The following is a 19,320-nucleotide window of genomic DNA, read 5'->3' on the forward strand; positions in this document are numbered from 1 at the left end:
ATTTATGCCTAGCCAGGCTTGGTTTGACCTAGCCTGGCCTCCATGGGCAGCGGCAGAGGTTACACATTGCTCTATTTCTTACCCACAACCAGCAAATTCACAGAGATCCTCAGCTTTTGATGACTTAACAGGTTTCAAGAGCTAGATGGGAATCGGTATAACCAGCTGTGACCCTTACTAGATGTACTTTGGCTTGCTAAAATGGTGCCAGGACAAACACTGCTAAATAAAAGTTGTCTGTGAGACACAGATATCCATCTTTTGTATCATCACTGCTCTTATCTGAGAGGGACAGTGTCCAGTGAAGTCTAGAGCAATCCATAAGTCTGTGTGCTTTCAAAAAAGAAAAGGAAAAAAAGTGCAAACACACAATACATACATACAGTACAGGATAAAGATGAATAACACTGTGCTATTTCTGATCTAGTTCAGTTTCAGGGCTGTAACTCACTGGAGAAAGCAGTCTCTGAGGTTAACACACACACATTGAATAACATTCCTTCTGCTCTCTTTAGAAAGAAAACAGGTTTTCAAGTAAAAGGATTTCTGCAACAAGAGCTCTGGTGTTGAACTTCACACAGATGGTACTTATTAAAGAGATTTCAATTCCCAACAAACAATTTAAAGCACCACCTGATCTGCAATTCCAGCTCCTCTCTCAAATAAACAGCAATAATTCACATTGTGGGACTGAGGCTTTACTTCCTCATTTATGTCTACAGATGGGCTCCAAGCAGGCCACGTGGGGAGCAAGATCAGCCACCCCACTGAGCACCCTGAGCAGGACACGTCCCTTTGTGCCTGCTGTGCCAGTGGCACACCTCCTGGGGGTCTGCCATGGGTCTGATGCAGGAGGCTGCTGACAAAAGAACAGAGCCCATCTCAGACAGCAAACATAATGTCACTTTAAGGAAGCTGTCACCTTCACTGCTGTTCCCACCCCCCACCTTTGGCAACTGCAAGGCCCCTCTTTCTTGCCAGACCAATGCCTGGTACAAACACCCCGTATCAAATGTTGCTGCAGAAGCCTTGCCCCAGTCAGCAGCCTGAGGACAAGAACAAACAAGGCCATTTGTGACGAGTTACTGCTGCAATGTGACAGTCTCAACAGTCTCAATGATGGTGAAGCCCTTCCATGTTCAGTGCTGTAGGAGGTATGTGGGTTTGTCTCAGGTGCCATGGTAGGTGGTCCAGCTGTGGCTGTGAGCCTCCTCAGGCTACATTATTTGTTACTGGCTCCCTTGTACATTTCTGATGTGTTCTGATGTAATTATTGGGCATTCATTCCCCAAAGGCTGGCTTTGTTGTTTTCCTGGGTTGAGGTCAGGAGTGCCAAAGGGTAAGGCTTGCTTAGGGCTGCTGTTAATAATGATGGAGCCTATGGAAGAGACTTGTATTCCTCTCCTATCTTTTAACAGCAATTTTCTATATCTTATCTTAATCTGCCTTTTCCTGTGCAGGCAGATAGGGAGGTTAAACTGCAGCTGTGTTTCTTTGGCTGTCTTCTATTCTTGCACCCTCTGTCACTTTTCTGTTTATTTGAAGTTGACTGCACTGAACTCAGTGGAATTTCTGAATGCTCATCCTTCCCAAACACCCACGCTTTTCTATACTTATACCATTCTTCATTTCAAGTTCCTCTCTTTTTGGTGCTTTAAAAGTGGGATTTAGCAAGTCAGGGTCCTCATCCCTCTGGGGTAAATGCAGAGGCATTGCTCTGCCTCTGTCTGATACAGACAACAGCAGTTTCCTGTCTGATAAGGACTTTTAAATCTACAAGTTGCTTTCTGATCTTCAGAGGATGTGCCTAGATCTACAATGTATATTTCAATTTTCTTTTTGATACTAATTATTCTTCTTCAGAGCAATACTAACTTATCTAGAATCTTCACAAGCCAGCTGATTTCAAAGTGGGGGGTGGGTAGGAATGAAATAATGTGCCAAAAGAGCAAATATTTATTTAATTACTTTTATTAAAATAAAAATATCATGCATTAATACGCATTAGACATTTCTGAGAACCAGTAATATGAAGATTAAGACTACATAATTTCTGCATAAAATAGGTTGAGCTGGTAAAACATGCAGCCTATGTACTGGAAGGGTCTGGATGGAAAGAGGAAAAGGAGAAAGGTGCTATTGTGGCTTTTTTTTTTTTTTTCCCTGTGTACAAAATTAATCTATAAAGACAAAAATTATTTCACTTACTAATTGTGATACCAGGGACCTATCCAGGCTGAATGCATACTGACAATTCCAGCTCCTCTCCTCTTTGCTGTCTTGCCAATGCAGTGTATTTTGCTCTGTTGTGCTGAAGACCCTGCAATTACTTTAATCTTTGTAAGTCACATGTTCCACCAGTGGGATATTAAACACCCATACTCAGGGTACACTGGGGCTTCATTTGGCTGCCTTTGCTAACAGAATTTCTCTTCCTGCCTAGTATAGTACAACAATTCAAGTCATCAGTGTGACTCTGGTTGAGACTTTATTTTGCCTTAGCTATGTACTTTGGAAATGGCCAACACTATGGCTTCATATGCCACACAGATCAGCTTTTGAGGGATTGCTTTCACTCTGCTTCTGCTCTTGTCATGGAAGTGAAGTGGGAACCTGACACATAAAAGAGCAGCATTTTTTAGGCCCTGATAAGCAGCACCTGGGCTTTCATATTGCACTTCCATTGGTCACAAGGGTTGCCTGTATTATTGCTCACATTATGAAACTCCAGCACTGTGCATGCAGAGAAAAGAGTGCTGTTGAAGAGAGGAAAGAGTGCTGTTACTAGCTTCACTAAGCTCTGGATAAATCCCCAAGGTGACAAATTTTACCAGAAAAAAAAAAAAAAATATAAGTCCATCAATAAAGAACCCTTACTGTGAGTTCTCCTCTGGCTACAAGCTACAAGCTAGCCACTGCTTTTTGTTCCCCCCCAATACAACAGTATATTACAATAAAAGTCCTCCAAAAATTAAAAACAATTAAAAAGAATAATATACACCTCATTTTTTCATCGCTCATATACAAACAATCTTTGATCAACAGTATAAACCATTAAACCATATAAAAGTCAAGAGTTTCTTATTTTACAAATAGTGCTTTCATAGTTGAGTAACTTTACAATGCTCTGAAGGTACCATCTGTATCTGTGGATATATTGCTTGACAGTTTATTAAAACCAAGTCATCATACCTTATATTCGGTTGATTGCATCAATACAAAGCAGCCTAAAATGGGCAATGGATCCATAGGATCTCTGATTATTGTGAGGGATTTTCAAAAATCACTCAACACTAGCCTTGTTTTATACTCTCACTGTAATCATTTTAAACATCCCATTAATTTCAAGGAGAACACTATTAGGAATGTAGGATTAAAAAGGGAATGTAGGTATATGAGCCAAGCCTCCTACCATTGTATACAACTACTTTTATTATTCCCTTTAATAAAATATGAGGATAACATTGATGGTGGTTGCAAATGCACACTCTCCAGCTAGCTTATGGGAGGTAAGGAGAAGAATTTGGATAAATTCCAGCCTGACTGGAAATTATGTACTGTATTGGCTATGTAGGAACAACACCTTCTACCAGTCCAGTTGTTAGAGGCATTTTTGATTTCTGGTTTTCTTTCTTTTGGTTTCTGGTTTTCACCTTATTAATCAGAAAAATCCATTACTTCAAAGTGAGAGATAGAAAGAGACCATAGGACCTGTGCTGCTGCATCCAGACAACCCCTCTGCACCATGTTAGATGACAGCAAAGTTGATGGAACACCAGCCCCAAATCTTGGCTGAAGGTGTTCAGCATTTTGACTGCTGATTTCATCAGTGCAACAAGTCCTGTGTCTTTTGCCAGGTAGGTCTTCAGTTACCACTTTTTTTCCCTTGGGAAACACATTTTTGGATGCTGTTGAGTGCTTAGCTTGACCACTAACTGTAGTACAGCCAACTATGGCTGCACTTTTCTCTCCCTGCATAAAAAGGACTGCACGAACCCACAATTCTCAGTCCACACAAGCCGTGGTGATAGGGTGGTGCTCTGCCTAACACCACACATCAAAAGCAGGCAGGAAACATGGCAGAAAGCAAAGCATATCATGGAAGCTCTGTGATTTCAACTCCCCTACATAATTAAAGTAATACATAACCAAAAGTGTTACTGTTTTAAAGTCTCACTGCCTGCCTACACATTTCCTCACACAAAGAAGTTATTTTATCATGCCTCATCTTCACATCATCGTATTTTTTCCAGATACTGAGCCAAAATATCATTTGCTTCTTTTTTCTTGGCTTCTTTTGCTTCTTTTTTTCTTGACTATATCTCTGTTTAGATATTGCATTAAGTGCAATACAGAGTAGAGGTTGTAGGTTTGGCCCTGAAGTGATACATGGTCCTGATATTCAGTTTGGTTTTCTATGGACAGCCCTCACCCTCCTGCCAAACTCTCTTTGCTCAGTGGAGGTCTGACCCTGCCCCAATGAAGGGTGGAGCTCTGTAGCTTTTCTCTATAAAAAAAGGCTGTGGAAGTGGTGATCAATACCTTATTCCTTTAAAGCAAGAAAACAAGACGTTACATCTTTGGTCCTAATGCAGCCCATTTGACAAGCTACTTGAAGGTGTCAAGTTTTTCTTTTGCATAAACATTTTTTTCTTTTTTTTTCTTTTTTTTTTTTTTATTATTCAAAAAGGCTTCTTGAAAGTTGTATGTCAGAACAAAGAAGGAACATTTTTAAGAAGAAAGCTAGAAAATGAGATCCCAATATAAAAATTTGAACCAGTGGTGATAAAACATTACAAAGCACTATTGCTAAGTGTTGTACAAAGAGTCTGACATTTCATGAGTATACAGTTTCCACCAAGAAGGAGGACACAGTTAAATTTTCATACTTTGTCCTGATTCAAGTGTTTTCTCATAGAGAAACTTTGGGGGAAACAATGGCCAGAGTACCATAACTGCCCATTTGACAGGCAGTAGTCATACTAACAGAAAATGTTGAACCCTGAATGTGAAAAATGAGCCCTTGTCTGGAAATGCAAAGTTTGTTTTTGACACACTGGAGCATCCACAGACAGACCAAGAACACCCCAGGCACCTTGTGATGGGATTTCTTCAAGCTGTTTGGGGTCCTGTGACATTGTTGTAACCCTAACTACGCCCCCAGGGAAGAGAAGAGATACCCCCTGTAGTACAAATGCCACATATATTAGTTTTCACACAAGCAATCTCTGCAACCCACTTCACATCAAGCTGGGTTCAGGACAGGAGCAGTGTACCTGCAGGAACAGTCAATGGCCTCAGTGATGTCCCTGTGCAAACTCAGCAGCTGTCTCAGGTATGGACTGGTCAGCTGCAGCCCTTCCCTGGCATTACTCTCCCTATACAAGTCCCTTCCTCTCAAACAAACTTCAGGACCACATTCCCTAATGCTAGGGCAGGCTTCAAGTCATGGTGAAGTTGGTGGGATGGGGCATCACCCTGAGGCATTCCAGAAACCACCATCTGTTTCCAACTGCTCTCTAAAAAAGCTTACTTCAGTGTTCACAGTCAGCTGGGAACAATAGCAAGCCCCTGGCCTCTGGAAGAATTTACTCAACAAAATCAATTGCAAGAGGAAGAAAATTTCCCAGATCAACTCCCTTTGCAGCAGAAGAAAACAACCCAAGGCCCATGATGAAATAAAGTGCGCTGACACTGCACACAGTCACTGGAAAAGATCAAAGTAAGATGAAGACTCTTAAATTACATTTTCATACACTTAGAAGTTATTAAAAGTAGTAAATTATTGCAAAAGGAGTTCTGTAATAACTACAGCTTTATGATAATGCTAAGGACTAACTTGTGAGTGTTCTATTTGGTCTTCCATGAGAAATACAGTAAAAAGGGAAATTTTATCTTTCTCAAGTGGCAAGACTGTTGGCTTTCAGAAGAGGCTTTGGAATGCTATATTTCCCTATTTAGCTGTGTCTTTAAAATCAGCCTTTTCTACCCACACCTCCAGCTGACCTTTCAAGTTATTTCTGGATGTTGATTTATGCTGCTTAACCATGGTCTCCTGTATGAGCACACACAATCTGCTGGGGTCTCCTTGCTGTTTAATGTTCAGTGAACTGCAATGGGAAAACCAGGGCATTTCTGTTGCTTGTGTTTTGTTTGTTGTTTTTGTTTTTTTAAATCACGCTGGAAATGATTCGGTATATTGCTATTATCTGTTACCTGTGAGCATCACCCTGCATAGCACCTGTGCTTCCAGCCACAGCCATTTGCTGCACAGTCCCATCTGCTCCCAGTGCCACTGTATCTGCCCCTGCAGGCACTACCAAGTTTTTATTTTTTGCTGGCTTTTGAATCATTACTGCCAACTTACAAATCATGGCTTACAAGATGCCATGTACCAGAAATACTTCACAATATATGGTTGATCCCGCCAATCTGGAATCTACATTTGTATCAAGAGTTTCTGGTCCTACATCCTCTTTCCTACTTTTTTCATCAAAAATGTCACATTCAAAGAGAGATGTTCTTTCAAACTTAGATTGCTTAATTTTTAGATGAATCTCCTTGTTTCTAGCAATGGGTTGCTACTGAGTCCCTCTTGAATTGTTTTAAAAGGGCAAGCATTAACCTCTATTCATGCTACATAATGCTGGTGATACATAATGCTATTTCTCAGTGGCTTTCTTGTTTTAGCTAACAGATTAAACAGATTAAAATCAGTAAATTCCTTTGTGCAGTAGTGTTTGAAAGATTCTGTGGGAGAATACGCACTATGTGATTTTCTAGTGTTCTGATTGGAGGCATAACTTCTTCAGCAAACGAAAAATTATCTGTGAATTCTGTTAAGATCCTTTTTTAGTTTTATGTACATTTCTGCCAGGGCAGTGGGTGGGGGAAAGCAGCACTGCCTGTGTGCACATGTTGCACACTTGTGAGAGCAACACAACATATCTGCTCCCAGGAATGCAAGGAGAAATCTGCTGCTAATTGGACATGGGAACTGAATTTTGGTTACTGTTTTAAATAAAAGCCACTGATAATCCAAGTCAAACATTGCATCTTCCACACTGCCGTGTCTGGGACTTGGTCATGGTGAGACACATCTACCAAACAGGACAATCTCTGGATTCTGACCCAACATGCCACTTCACACTGTACTGTAGTGGGACCCATGAGCTGTACACATAACTGCTAATGCATGTTACTTAAAAAAGGGCTCATTTCACATGACTGAAGGTTTCCTTTCCTCAGTAAATCTGTAAAAACAGTGCTCTAAGGATTTGCTGCTTGATCCTGGACTTTAGATGCAATACCTAAACTGAAAAACATAATGATGTATTCTAAACACAGCAGCAGCTTAAATTTGACTGTTTCTTGCTACTTAATATAGACTACAGATCCTCTCCAAGTCAGCTGCTTATGCTACCCTCAAGCAAGATGCCAACATTCAACTAGTTAAGGGCCTTTGTCCCCAAATGAGAATTTGCTTTCTGATCTAGTGGTTTGATTAAAATAGCTGCAAAGCTGCTGGTGGGATGCATCTAAAGGACTGAGTAAATTCACACTTTAGGCACTTTATTCCTCCTACATTCAAAAGAAATGTTAGTGATGGAATAATTTTATGGGTCACTGGAAGGAGTAGCTGCTTTTCCTGCTTGTGACTGATTTATACTGTCAAGCCAAAATCTTAGCATTGCCTTGCCTGCCTATACCACACTAATAACCAGAAGATGATGTTGCTTATTTCAAAAAAGCAGTAGGTAACCCTGTGCTTCAGAAGAGGGAGATAATATTTTCCATCACTCTAGATTATTCCTTCTTTCCTTAATTCATTCTCACTGCTCCTCCTGCATTGCCAGAATAGTAACCTCAAAGGGACATGTAACCAGCCCCAGCCTCTGCCCCAGCATGGGACAACAATTGGTAGTATTTTGCCTTGAAATGAGTGAAATGTACTGCTTAGATAGTACCCCTTTTCTTTGCCAAATGCATAAGGGAAAATTATTTCTGCTTTGAGTCCCTTTAAAATCGGAAATAAAGCTGCACGGCCAGAACTACCTGTGTTTCTTGCCTTAGTCAAGTTTAATTTAATGTAGTTCTTCCAGTCTGTCTTGTGAGTGCTCCAATTTGCCACTATTTGCATTTCCTTGACATTTAATTGAAGTCTATTAAACATTATATGACACTTCATTTTTCAGTTACGGCAACATCTTTAACAGTTTTGTTGAAGAAGAAAGGCATTTTGACAACTTGACAGCTCCATAAGGGATCAGAACAAAAAAAAGTTTTGGGTTTGACCATCAGAAAACAGACTAGTGAGCAACTTTATAATCATGTACAGGTGACTTGGAGGCGTGTTCCTCTTGTCAGTTTGTAGCAGTAGTGGTCAGCAGGTGATGCATTGTGCCATTTTGCTGCTTGTGCTAGTTTTCCCCAGACCAATCCACTCCATACTGCCCTGGGCAGAATTGCCCATACGTCCCTCAGATGCACTTCTCACCTTTGGGCCAAAAGGCAGTATATGGAGCCAATTTGTAAAAATCTAGTGGCTTGGAATAACAGTTTCAGTTCCAGGAGGTTTGGAACATAATTCTTTTCCCTGCTGGTGATCTGAGCAACACTTAGCAGATGAGCAGTACAAGCATCTGATCTTGTAAAAGATCCAAAACTTCTGTTAGAAACATTTATAAAAATACAGAATGTAGAAAGAAATTGGACTGTACAATGTGTACAGTTCTCGAGTTCATCCCAGAGTGGCTTTTTACCATGCTACCATTTGAAAATGAAAGGAATGCATCCATATTTCTTCAGTCTAGGAAGATCCTGCTCCATCCCAACATGCATCTGAGTGCAAGCTATGGGCCTCAGTTATTACATGGAAATGGGCAAGGAAAGACCCAAACTACCATCAGACAGGCTTTGCAGTTTCAAAGCCCCATGCTGAAAAGTAGAGGTGCTTTTTGATGCATTGTGGTTGCCATTTGCTCTGAGCCAGAGTCCACTCTTGCAGCAGTCAACAGTTCACTTATTCAGCTTGCCTTGCTGCAAGAAGAAATTTCTCTATGGTCATGCTGAGGCTTCAATGTATTCACTTTTTGGTGCTGCTACCCTCAAGTACTCTGGGTTTTCTGCTGCAGGAACTTTCAAGAGACCATTAGATTTGGTTTCCTTCGGTAAGAAGTCCTGCTGGTAGTCAGGATTGTCCAGGTTTATTTGGTGGTTGCCTGCCTGGATCCAGTAGGGAGAGCTCTCAAAGACTGTCTTGGTCAGGGGAGACTGGTTGGTGTTGAGATACTCAGGGTTGTCCACAGCTGTGCTGTGTGAATTCTGGTAGCTGGAGTCTGTGGGGACCTTTGAGTTTGCTGTGAGAGAGAAGTTGTTGTAGATTGGATTCTGGACTGCTGAGGCAGATGCTTTCTTGGGCACCAGTTGGTTTACATACTCTAGAATAAAAACAAAAATTAAAATGAGAAGGAACGAAAAGGAAGATATAAAATTAATGCTGACATTTGTGTCACTTGGCATTTAATTTCAACCCAGCTGCCACTTGGTTTTTGCACATGGCATGTCTCAGAATTTCCCAGAGTGGAAAAGAGCCAAAGGCAGGGACTGCCACTCTGGGGCACCCAACATGCTACCCTGAGGTTCACCTTCAAGAATTTTGTTTGCCAACCAGCAGAAAGCTGGCGTAAGTCCAATGTTTATGTAAATGGCCCATTCAGAGATCTGTGTGTCTAACTAAATTTACCTAGAGTTTAGGAGAACTGAGGCCTGCAATCTCAGTCCATGCTGCTGTAAAATAACTGCATTTTGAAGAGGATCAAATTCTGTTCTCCTCTCATGGACTGTTTCTGGTCCTTAACTGAGACCAGTACTAAGAAAATAGTGACCAGTCTTGACCTTTTTTTTGTGGCTCTAGCTGAGCGAGTTAAAACCTGTAAAACAACAATATATCTGACCTTCAGTTATCCATATAATATGTTCTCATATGCATTACTAGTTACTTTGGGCCTCAGATCATCAGAGGTTTTCCCACCACTGTGGTTAGTACCTGTATAACAAGATAGCGTGGAGGGTCACGGGCCATTTTTGAGAATTCAGCTATCAGCTCACGAAACTTGGGACGGCTGTCGGCATCGATCATCCAGCCTGCAGGAAAAGCAATGCACAAACAAAATTGTCTTGGTGATCAAACACTGAGTTTAAAATAAAATATAACAGCAAAAAAGTAGTGCCATGTGTGGGACAAAGAAAGGAGCTACTCCTAAGGGACCACCATAAAAAGTGAATTCATCAGCCATGGTTGTGAATTTCAGCATTTAAAATGCAGATCTTGGCAGTTTTGGGAAGACAGAAATAAAATCCCACACTGGAAAAGCTTCAGGCTAAGTCTGTCTCCTCTCCTGCTGGCCTGTCTCCATGTGGGCAGGCAGGTCCCATCTGAGGGATAATCCCAATTAGTTTGCTTTTAAAAAGCTCTTGAAGGAGAGAACGCAAACAAACACCAATGGGTGCCTGCAGAGGTACCAGGATTTGGCTATCTGACAGTCACTGGACTGCTTCATAAAGTCCTGGGAAGACTACAGCAGAAGCCTCCCTCTGTACCAGATGTCTTCTAAAATACAAAACATCCTCACTGGAGACATATTGAAAGATTACTGCAACTAAGCTGTATTTAATTAGTAAACTGACTTCAACAAAAGTAAGTCTTTACAGCTTAGTTTGGATCAATGCTAGAAGAGATTTCAAATATGGATACTGGAGGTTTTACATGTGATATTAGTTAGGAAACCCACATTTTCTGTAACTAACTAACAGATAAGCTGATCTAGAGACTCTTGTGTTTAAACTTAAAAATAATAAAGGTTAAGCTTAGTATGTCTAGAGGAACACAGAAGAAACAGCGTATCTATATTGATAGGAAAATGAAGTGGTAATACGCCTTCTGAAATCTGCATTAGACAAAGACATCCATGTTAGACAAAATCTCATAATTTCTAGTGACTTTTTATCATGCTAGAAATATCATTACCCACTAATTAAAAAAGAAATGCTTGCTATTAGACAAAATTGAGTGTTTGGGAGTTTGCCGTTCTTGCAGGAATAGAATCTACTGTTTCTGACTTTATCTATAAGCTGCCTATATTTAAATGCTAGTTTTTAAATTTAAAAATTAGTAATTATTTTGCAATAACTTTGAACATTTCAGATAATACTTTCTGATTATAAAAGAGGTGGCTGGGAATCCTGAATTCCTTTAGATAAAATGATACAGCTTCAATAGGGTCTGCACTGTAGCCTGCAAACATGGGGTGACCAGAGCAGCAGAAGATATGCAACTGAGTCCTGTGCCAGGAGAAAGGCTCAGCCCCCAGATCCTCACACTCTTGCATTTAAACTCAGTGTAATGGCATGGAAAGGATCGGGACACTCCATTGGCTGTGTTTTACAAGCAACAGGTACCAGATTAGGTGCCTGGCAAAATGCCTCCTTTCTACATCTGGACTGACCCTAAGGAAAGATAGGCGCTGAGGTGTCAGTAGGGTTCAGAATCTCTGAGGAGGAGTTTCTAGGACATTGCTTTGGGATCTGGGCACCTCCCAGGCTAGGTGTACACTTCTGAATGCAGTTCCTGTTGCCCTGCTGGGCACAGGATCGGGGTCACCTTGTGTGATGCTTGTCCCACAACAGCAATTTGTGGGTGCTCTAGGATTCCCCAAAAGTGCTGCACTACAGAGTGTTCATGGTGGCTCCTGTTTCAGGAACAGGTACGTGTTGCTCCAGTGAGAAGGTCTTAAATGCCACCAAGTGGGCTGCCTATCACATCCTCACAGCAGTGAGCAGGGATGAGTCAGTCATGGCCTAGAGATGTGCAGGAAGCCAGATAGTAATCCGACATTTAGTAGATGATACAGATGGAAAGGGGGTTTGAGGTTCAGAAGCCCTTTGATGTGCCCTAAACCAGCCAAAAAGTGCTTCAGAAACCCTCTGCTCTTGAGCTACTATACTGCAACAGCTGCATGCCAAAAAGGGACCAGCCAAAAATGAGGAAGAATTTTGAAAAGGAATTCGGAATCCTCATGTGTATCTAATATTATGATTGTGCCCGCACTCCCAACAGTCCTTTAGTAATAATCCACCTGTATGCTTGCAATGGGAAGCACATTACTGAATCGGGGGTGGGGGGGAGCTTGGAGGAGAAGGCAGTGTTGATTTTATTTCCTAGACATACAGAACCAGAGTATCAGGCAAAGTGGTTGGTGTCATGCTAATTTATAGTGCCTGACCATATTGGTTTAAAATAATTGACAGTATCAGTCAGTGGTGTGAATGGTGAAAAAAACATTAGTTGGTTGAATGAGTGACTCATGAAGCCACATCCCGTGCTCCTAGGTAAAGCTCAAGGTGTGGGAACACACTCTGGTGTCACCACTCATTTCACACAACCCTATTTCTGTGCCATTACTAGGAATGCAGCATAAAATGCAACTGAGCTACTTATTCAACTCAGATGAGCAGCCAGAATCCCAGGTGTGAACTCACATTTGACCATGATCATGTACACGTCGATGGTACAGATGGGGGGCTGTGGCAAACGCTCGCCCTTCTCCAGGACAGAGGAGATCTCACTGGCAGGGATCCCTTCATACGGCTTGGAACCAAATGTCATCAGCTCCCAAACTGTCACACCTGCAGGGTGGGAAGAGGAGAAGAACATGAAAAGAGACTGCCAGGAGCTGGACTGCTCTGCCTGGGTGTGAAGTGGCAAGCAGAGAGGGGTCCCCTGGAAGCACTGTTTTGCCAGAACCCCAACCTGAGAAACTATTTTCTGCCATGATTTTATGGAGAGATTAATATAACATTTTGAAATCATCCTGCTTCCATTTAAGGTTTTGCTTTCTTCCTTTTTTTTAAAATGTCAGTTAATATATTAGTGTTGAACATTCTACAAACTTCCTGGCCCCACAGAAAGGAAATGCAGGTTACTGTCTCTCTCAACTGCAACACAGCAAGTGGTTTTAAAAATGGACGTTCTGTTTTTGTTTGAAAACAATCTCTCTGGAGATGAGCAGAAGCAGTTTTTGAAAGACGTGTAAACCAGCTGCCTAAGCGTCATTTGCTGACATACCATGGACTCTTGTGATGTAGCTGTTGTGATTGTCCAGTAGCTTAGGATACAAAACAAGATTTTGGATGCCAAGATACATAAATGGATTAAGAAGACCAGAGGCTGTACTGTTTCAAAAAGGACATAGGATCTGACCATCTGTATTAAATATTTTCCAGAAATATAAGAACCCGTGAGGGGGAATTTTGCAATAGGTTGCTTTGAAAAGTTTCCTTTCTGCTCCTTTCTTTCAAGCTGGCTTTATGAACAAAACAAATACAAAATAAATTCTCCAAGGAGGTTATCATACTGCTTCCCTTTTAGCATTGTCCTCTCAGTACCAGGACAGCATAAGCATTTCAGGCCTCAGCAGAGTTACACTGATTGACACCAACTGATAGTGTGGTTTTAATAGTGTGATTTTAATTCCTCCTAGCTATCTGTCTCTATTGCCAGCTCCATTATATTTCATGTGAAGCTGCTGAAGAAAAACTTTAACAGAACTTCAGCAAATAGACCAGTCTCCTACCTGTGGCCCCCTTCAGGGGAGGGCTCATTACCCAAAGCATATTCTATGAAACATCTTACACCTCACTCACATGCAGTTTCATGGGGATTTTACTTGTTGAATAGGTGATTTGGGCACTGTGTTTATACATTTGATCTCTTGTTCTTCTCACAATACAAAGTAAAAGGGTCAGTATAGAGTCACCAGCAAATCATGAAATTTTCCAACCCAACTTCTATAATTGTAACCGCTTTTAAACTCACCATAACTCCAGACATCACTTTGATGAGTGTAAATTCGGTGTAAAATTGACTCCAATGCCATCCATTTAATAGGAACCTAGGAAAATTCACAGAGAACCCTTAAGAAGCTGACCTAAAATTTTTCAGGGATATTTACCACCAGGTGGTGTGTAAATCAATAGTTTGGTTGCAAAAGGAAAAAAGCCAAAAGCAGCCAGCAGATCTATCTGAATGACAGAACAGGCAACTTTTGAGTTCCCCTTTATTATTTTCATATATTATGAAGAATCTGAAAACATGTGGAATACTAGGGGCATCAGAAATATCTCCTACTAAACAGTTTTACAATATTTTTAACAGTCAAACAACTACTTTTTAGCCTTCTATCAGAACAGGACACAAATCCCATCTTAGGCTACATGACTGATCTACACTCATATGGTTTCTATTTATGGCCTCTGCAATATTTGCAGTTTCTCTTTAATTTCTCAGCAGGACATATTCTCTCCATCAGCACGCAGTACAACACAAAAGCGTGTTGAACCAAGTCTGACAGGTCTTTCTTCTGCTATAAATATACAAAATTCCCTTTCTCTTTATAATCTGCACAGTCTTATTGGTGTTGGCTACACTGATGAATTTTCCCAGACTTTCTGGGTGGGAATTTCAAAAGCATTTGCTGCTCTGCTACCTCTGCTCCCACTGCAGTCCCACTGGCCTGATGCTGCTTTGGCTGATTTCAGAGGACTTCCACAGGCTTCAAAGGCAGCATGCTGAGATGGCAGCTGAGAGCTTTGAAAAACACACTCTCTTCCCCCCGCCTTTGTTTGAGGCTTGTGTGCAAGCACAAACACCGGCAAATGCGCAGCAGTTTATTCTGCAGCATGCTTTACCTTGCCTCCCTCAGCATGATATTCCTTCTCATCTGCACCGAGCAGCTTTGCCAGCCCGAAGTCCGTGATTTTCACATGTTGAGGAGTCTTAACAAGGACGTTCCTGGCAGCAAGGTCACGGTGCACCAGGCGCCGTTCCTCCAGATAGTTCATTCCCTGCAAGGTAACAAACACACTGCTGGTCAGGCCTCGTGCACTCGGAGCTCGGACAGACAAGTCACCAAATGTCAGCTGCTTTGTGGTAACTACAGACACCACCATAAACACGTGGTAAGTTATCCCACCTGCACTCTCCCTTTACATGAAGTTTATTGCAGGGCGAGGATGAGTGTTACTACTGTAATATTATTGACTGTTCCTATTACTCTGCAGAAACCTTCTTGTGGGTCCAGGCACTGGTGTAGTGATGAAGGAAAAAGACTCAGTAGTGGGTAGAATAGATAGTAGCAGGGGATCTTGCTCCTTTAGGACTTAGTTCAAGAAATACAAAATCAGAATGGAATTTACAAATAAAGGGACGAAGTCTTCTTTCAGCTGCACTTGTGCAAACCCAATGAGTTCAGGAGAGCACAGTACAGAGTTTAACTATCCCCTGCTATTATATACACACACCAACCCTACACAGAGTATTTAGACAATTACTCAAAGTTGCTCAAACTGTGTTTTATTACAGGCAGCATACTCTGCCTTCTCCCTGCTAGCAATGAGGCAGTGCACTGCAAAGGTAAAAATGGGGGAAAAACCAAAAAAAATCATTCTAAGCATTCAGAGCTGCATCCATTTTCCAGTTTCACTGCCTCCCATTATTAGGCTGGATTTGCCATAGCATATGTGCTTTTTTGGTACAACTGCCTCTCAAGGAAGAATAGAACTAATTGTCCTGGTTTGACTTCTAAAGCATAAATTTAACAGCATTGTTTCTGACCACAGAGATTACTCCACTTTCCCTCAACACCAGTCTCTTGGTATATGGAATCAAAAAGTTAATTATTTCCAAGTTTCCTGCAATATCTTTTCCAAAACCCACTATTATTCCCAGTCCATGCATTTCTTCTGGTGGTAGCTTATGCACTTGTATTTTTATGAAGAGAATTGATAAAAAATTACTTTTAGCCTACAAAGTTAGCACCAAAATTATCATGTTGATGTCATGGTAGAGGACTGGAGGGAATAATTGCCTTCCATTCTCCACCCGCTTCCTAAGCCCACTTCTAAGCTGGACCACCATAGAATCCTCCTTCCAAGTCCCTCAGCAGAATTTCACCCATGCACTGCTAATGTTGCCAAAACAAACTAACCAGACAAACTGGCACAGTGCCACTATGAGTGTGCACTGAATTGCACAAATAGATCTTTAGCAAGCAGAGCTCTCAGAACAAAAACTTCTGAGCTGCTGACAGAAAACAGACTATTAAAAAAAATAATAATTATGTAATCTAGGCCCAGTAGGACAAAAAATGTCCTGCTAAAATTGACTTGCTGCAGAGACTAATAAGACTCAGAGCTGCTGAAAGGCAGAATATCAGTGTCACTGTTTAGGGCGCTGATGGCTGAAGACTCATGCACGTGCATAACCATACACTGAAAATGTTGAACTGCCAGCTTAGAAAGTTCAGCAGTTCTTTAATTGTGTGCAGGCCTGGAGTTTAATCCATTTTTCATCACTAAGCATGAGACCATTGTGTTCAAAGAGTTCCATCACAGTGTTTCTGCACATGGAGCGTTTATACTATTATAACATCTTGCCTGGAAGAGAGGACTCCATACCTCAGGAAAAGATAATATTTGTAAAAGATGCAAAGAAAACTTATTTCAAAGCTGTGAAAACAGTAATGAAAATAAGCTTCCCAGGGAACTTGCCTCCTGCTGATTAGTTACCAGACATGTATTTGTTTCAATTCTCTTTTCCACTCATAAGTAAATTTTTAAAGAGTCAGAGACTGTTCAAAAATCTAGCATAACTTTATCAGAGTAGTAACACCAGACACATTGGTGGGAAAAAGCTATACATAAGATTTATGAGTGCTTTGAGGAAAAGTTCAGCTTGGAGCAGCACAAAGGAGTACGTTGAAGGTCAGGCATCACTGGTGAGGGTAGAAGTTGATATTGGCAAATGTTGAACTGACATGAAAAAATCAAACAAAAGCAAACAATTGTGAATGGCAACCTTTCAGGCAAGCAATGCCCCAAGGACCCATTTGGGGATACATTTTGCCACCTTAAAAATTAACAAGGAGAAGAAGGAGGAGGAGGGAAATATAGTCTCCAATTCACCCTCCAAAGAGACGGAAACCAGGACAGAGCAGTAATTGATTTTAAACAAGAAAGCAAAAAAGTCACAAAAAGTCAGAAAAAAAGCAACTCACATCCCAGGTGGACACATGAGTTAGATTTCACTTGTTGTGGAGCAAAATGTAAAAAAAAAATGTACTCTGAGATGAAAAATGTGCTCTATAGACATTTGGTGGATACATTTCTGAGGTCCTCAGCATGTTTCCTGAAAGCAAACCACGGCTGGGAGAGCCTGGCATGTACACAAGGCCTCAAGGGACCAATAAGTTTTTAAGTGTGTGGTTTTCCTGAAGACTGGCATTCCTGAAATAAAAAGCATTAAAGCAACCATGCTCTGTGGACACTGCCATCTCATATGATGAATCTCCAAGAAATTGCAGTCATTTTTTTGCTGGTTTTGCTTTGTTCTTCCATGCTTGCAAATGGCTAACCACCATCCAAACACAGCATATTGCTGCTAAGGGCTAGAGGCTGTATTGCAGTTCCTTTGCTGCACTTTGGCAAACAGTACCAGGTATGATAATGAGACTTTTATGGCCATTGCAGTTACAGATCCCAGCTCAGCACCTATGAATTACAGAATAGCTCTGGAGTGCCTTAATGTCTTTTGGTGAAAGCCAGCCTGAGCAAGGACAGAGCTGGGATTCAGCAGTCAGCAGTTTCGATCCCTGGCCTCAAGATGTATTCAACATCACTGTTCTGTGACTTAGCCCGAAGAAATCCACTGATGGAAGCAGCATTTTGCTATGGAAATTGACAAATTCTTCTGTTGCCTTCCCTGCTGCCTGGGCTGCATCACATTTGCATCGCATTATCCCTTCAACACCAGGTGCTTGGTTTGGACATAAATGTCTAGGTGATAATATTAAGCTGCCTAGAAGCATTTTGAAGAATAGTTAATGTTTGCTCATCAGCATGAAAACAGTAAATTGTTCAAGAAAAATAACTGTTTACTGCCATTTATAAGATGCCTATGATCCACGTAGTGAAACAGAAAGATTTGCAGAGACAGGTAATTACATGCTGTCTGATCTCTGAGTTTTAGCTGATCTGGAGTTCTGGTCTGCTCACCTTTGCAATCTGCACACACCAGTTGAGGAGGTACTGAGAGCCGATGTTGTCCTTGTGCTCTCGGATGTAATCCAGGAGGCAGCCGTAAGGCATCAGCTGTGTGATGAGCTGAACAGTTGAAGTGAGGCAGATGCCCAACAAGCGGCACACATGAGGATTGTCAACACTAGCCATCACATAAGCTTCCTGAGAAGAAAGGCAAAAAAAGAAATGTGAAACACTCCCTTTGGCGTGACATGAACATTTGGAGGCAATTTAAAATAAGTTGGTCATCCAAGAAGTTGCTAAAATACTATATGCAAACTCTGTGTCTCCTATCACATACAAAATACACATATTTCCCACTCTGTGGACTGACTATTTTCCATTCAGTGGAATGTCCAGATTTTCAACACCAAATCATCGCTGAGATGCTACAAAAGAGCCAGTCTCTCACTACTGTACACCAAGCAAACATTGGGCATAAAATCCTGGGAGATTAAAACTTCCAGACGAAGGAGGAATTAATAAATTGAACACCAACTGGAAGCTGATGAGATTTCACAATTTTGAGCACCTAATTGAAAGGACAATTCATTTTATGAACATGTGTCATATGGCTTTTTTCTCCACAGACCTCTCAATGAAACTGACTGGAAATCACTATTTTTGAGAATTCTGCTCCCCTGTCAAGATTGGTACTAAACCAGAAAGTAAAAGCTGTCATCTAGAATGTGACTGACAGTCTTATTCTTTAAGAGACCATGTTCTTCTTGACCATGCTGTTCTTCATTCTATGTCAGACCAAATAGATTAATAATCAGTTCACTGCTTTAGAAGCTTGAATGTTTTCTTTAAGTAACAATGGTGAAAATGCTGCCCTCAATTGGAAAAGCTGGCTTAGACTCATATAGCAATGTAAATTATACTAGAAAGATACTTGGAATGTGGGAGCCCAAGCATTACAGACCCTTTGGTCAACTGGAATTTTGGGGTTTAGTTTCATAAATATGTGAAAAACTCTTTTTTCAAATATGGGTACACCCTGTGTAGCTTTAGGTACCTATCTACAACACACAAGATACCTCCTCTTCTTTTGTTCTTCTGTGGGAAGGGAAAGACCCCTTCAGAGTCTGGTTCAAATACATTATTTAATATGGCCATGGGGTAAAAATTCCTGATCTCATGGGTTTTTTATGCAAAAACTACTTATAGATTGAAATTTGAGAT

The 19,320-nt window shown here is 41.1% G+C and overlaps 1 protein-coding gene across 1 annotated transcript in view; it reads right to left on the reverse strand.

The window, feature by feature from the left end:
- Positions 1-1,962: 1,962 nt before the first annotated feature.
- The window catches only part of EGFR (epidermal growth factor receptor), a 155,864-nt gene continuing 138,506 nt past the window's right edge, over positions 1,963-19,320 (reverse strand). Inside the window, 6 exon segments of the mRNA XM_041425213.1 lie at positions 1,963-9,723; positions 10,049-10,146; positions 12,541-12,687; positions 13,877-13,952; positions 14,749-14,904; positions 18,112-18,297. Of these exon segments, the coding sequence (XP_041281147.1) occupies positions 9,064-9,723; positions 10,049-10,146; positions 12,541-12,687; positions 13,877-13,952; positions 14,749-14,904; positions 18,112-18,297 (1,323 nt within the window). The 3' untranslated portion in view covers positions 1,963-9,063.

Source organism: Onychostruthus taczanowskii, unplaced genomic scaffold (genome assembly GCF_017590055.1).
Source record: "Onychostruthus taczanowskii isolate IOZ18803 unplaced genomic scaffold, ASM1759005v1 scaffold88, whole genome shotgun sequence".
NCBI classification, from domain to species: Eukaryota; Metazoa; Chordata; class Aves; order Passeriformes; family Passeridae; genus Onychostruthus; species Onychostruthus taczanowskii.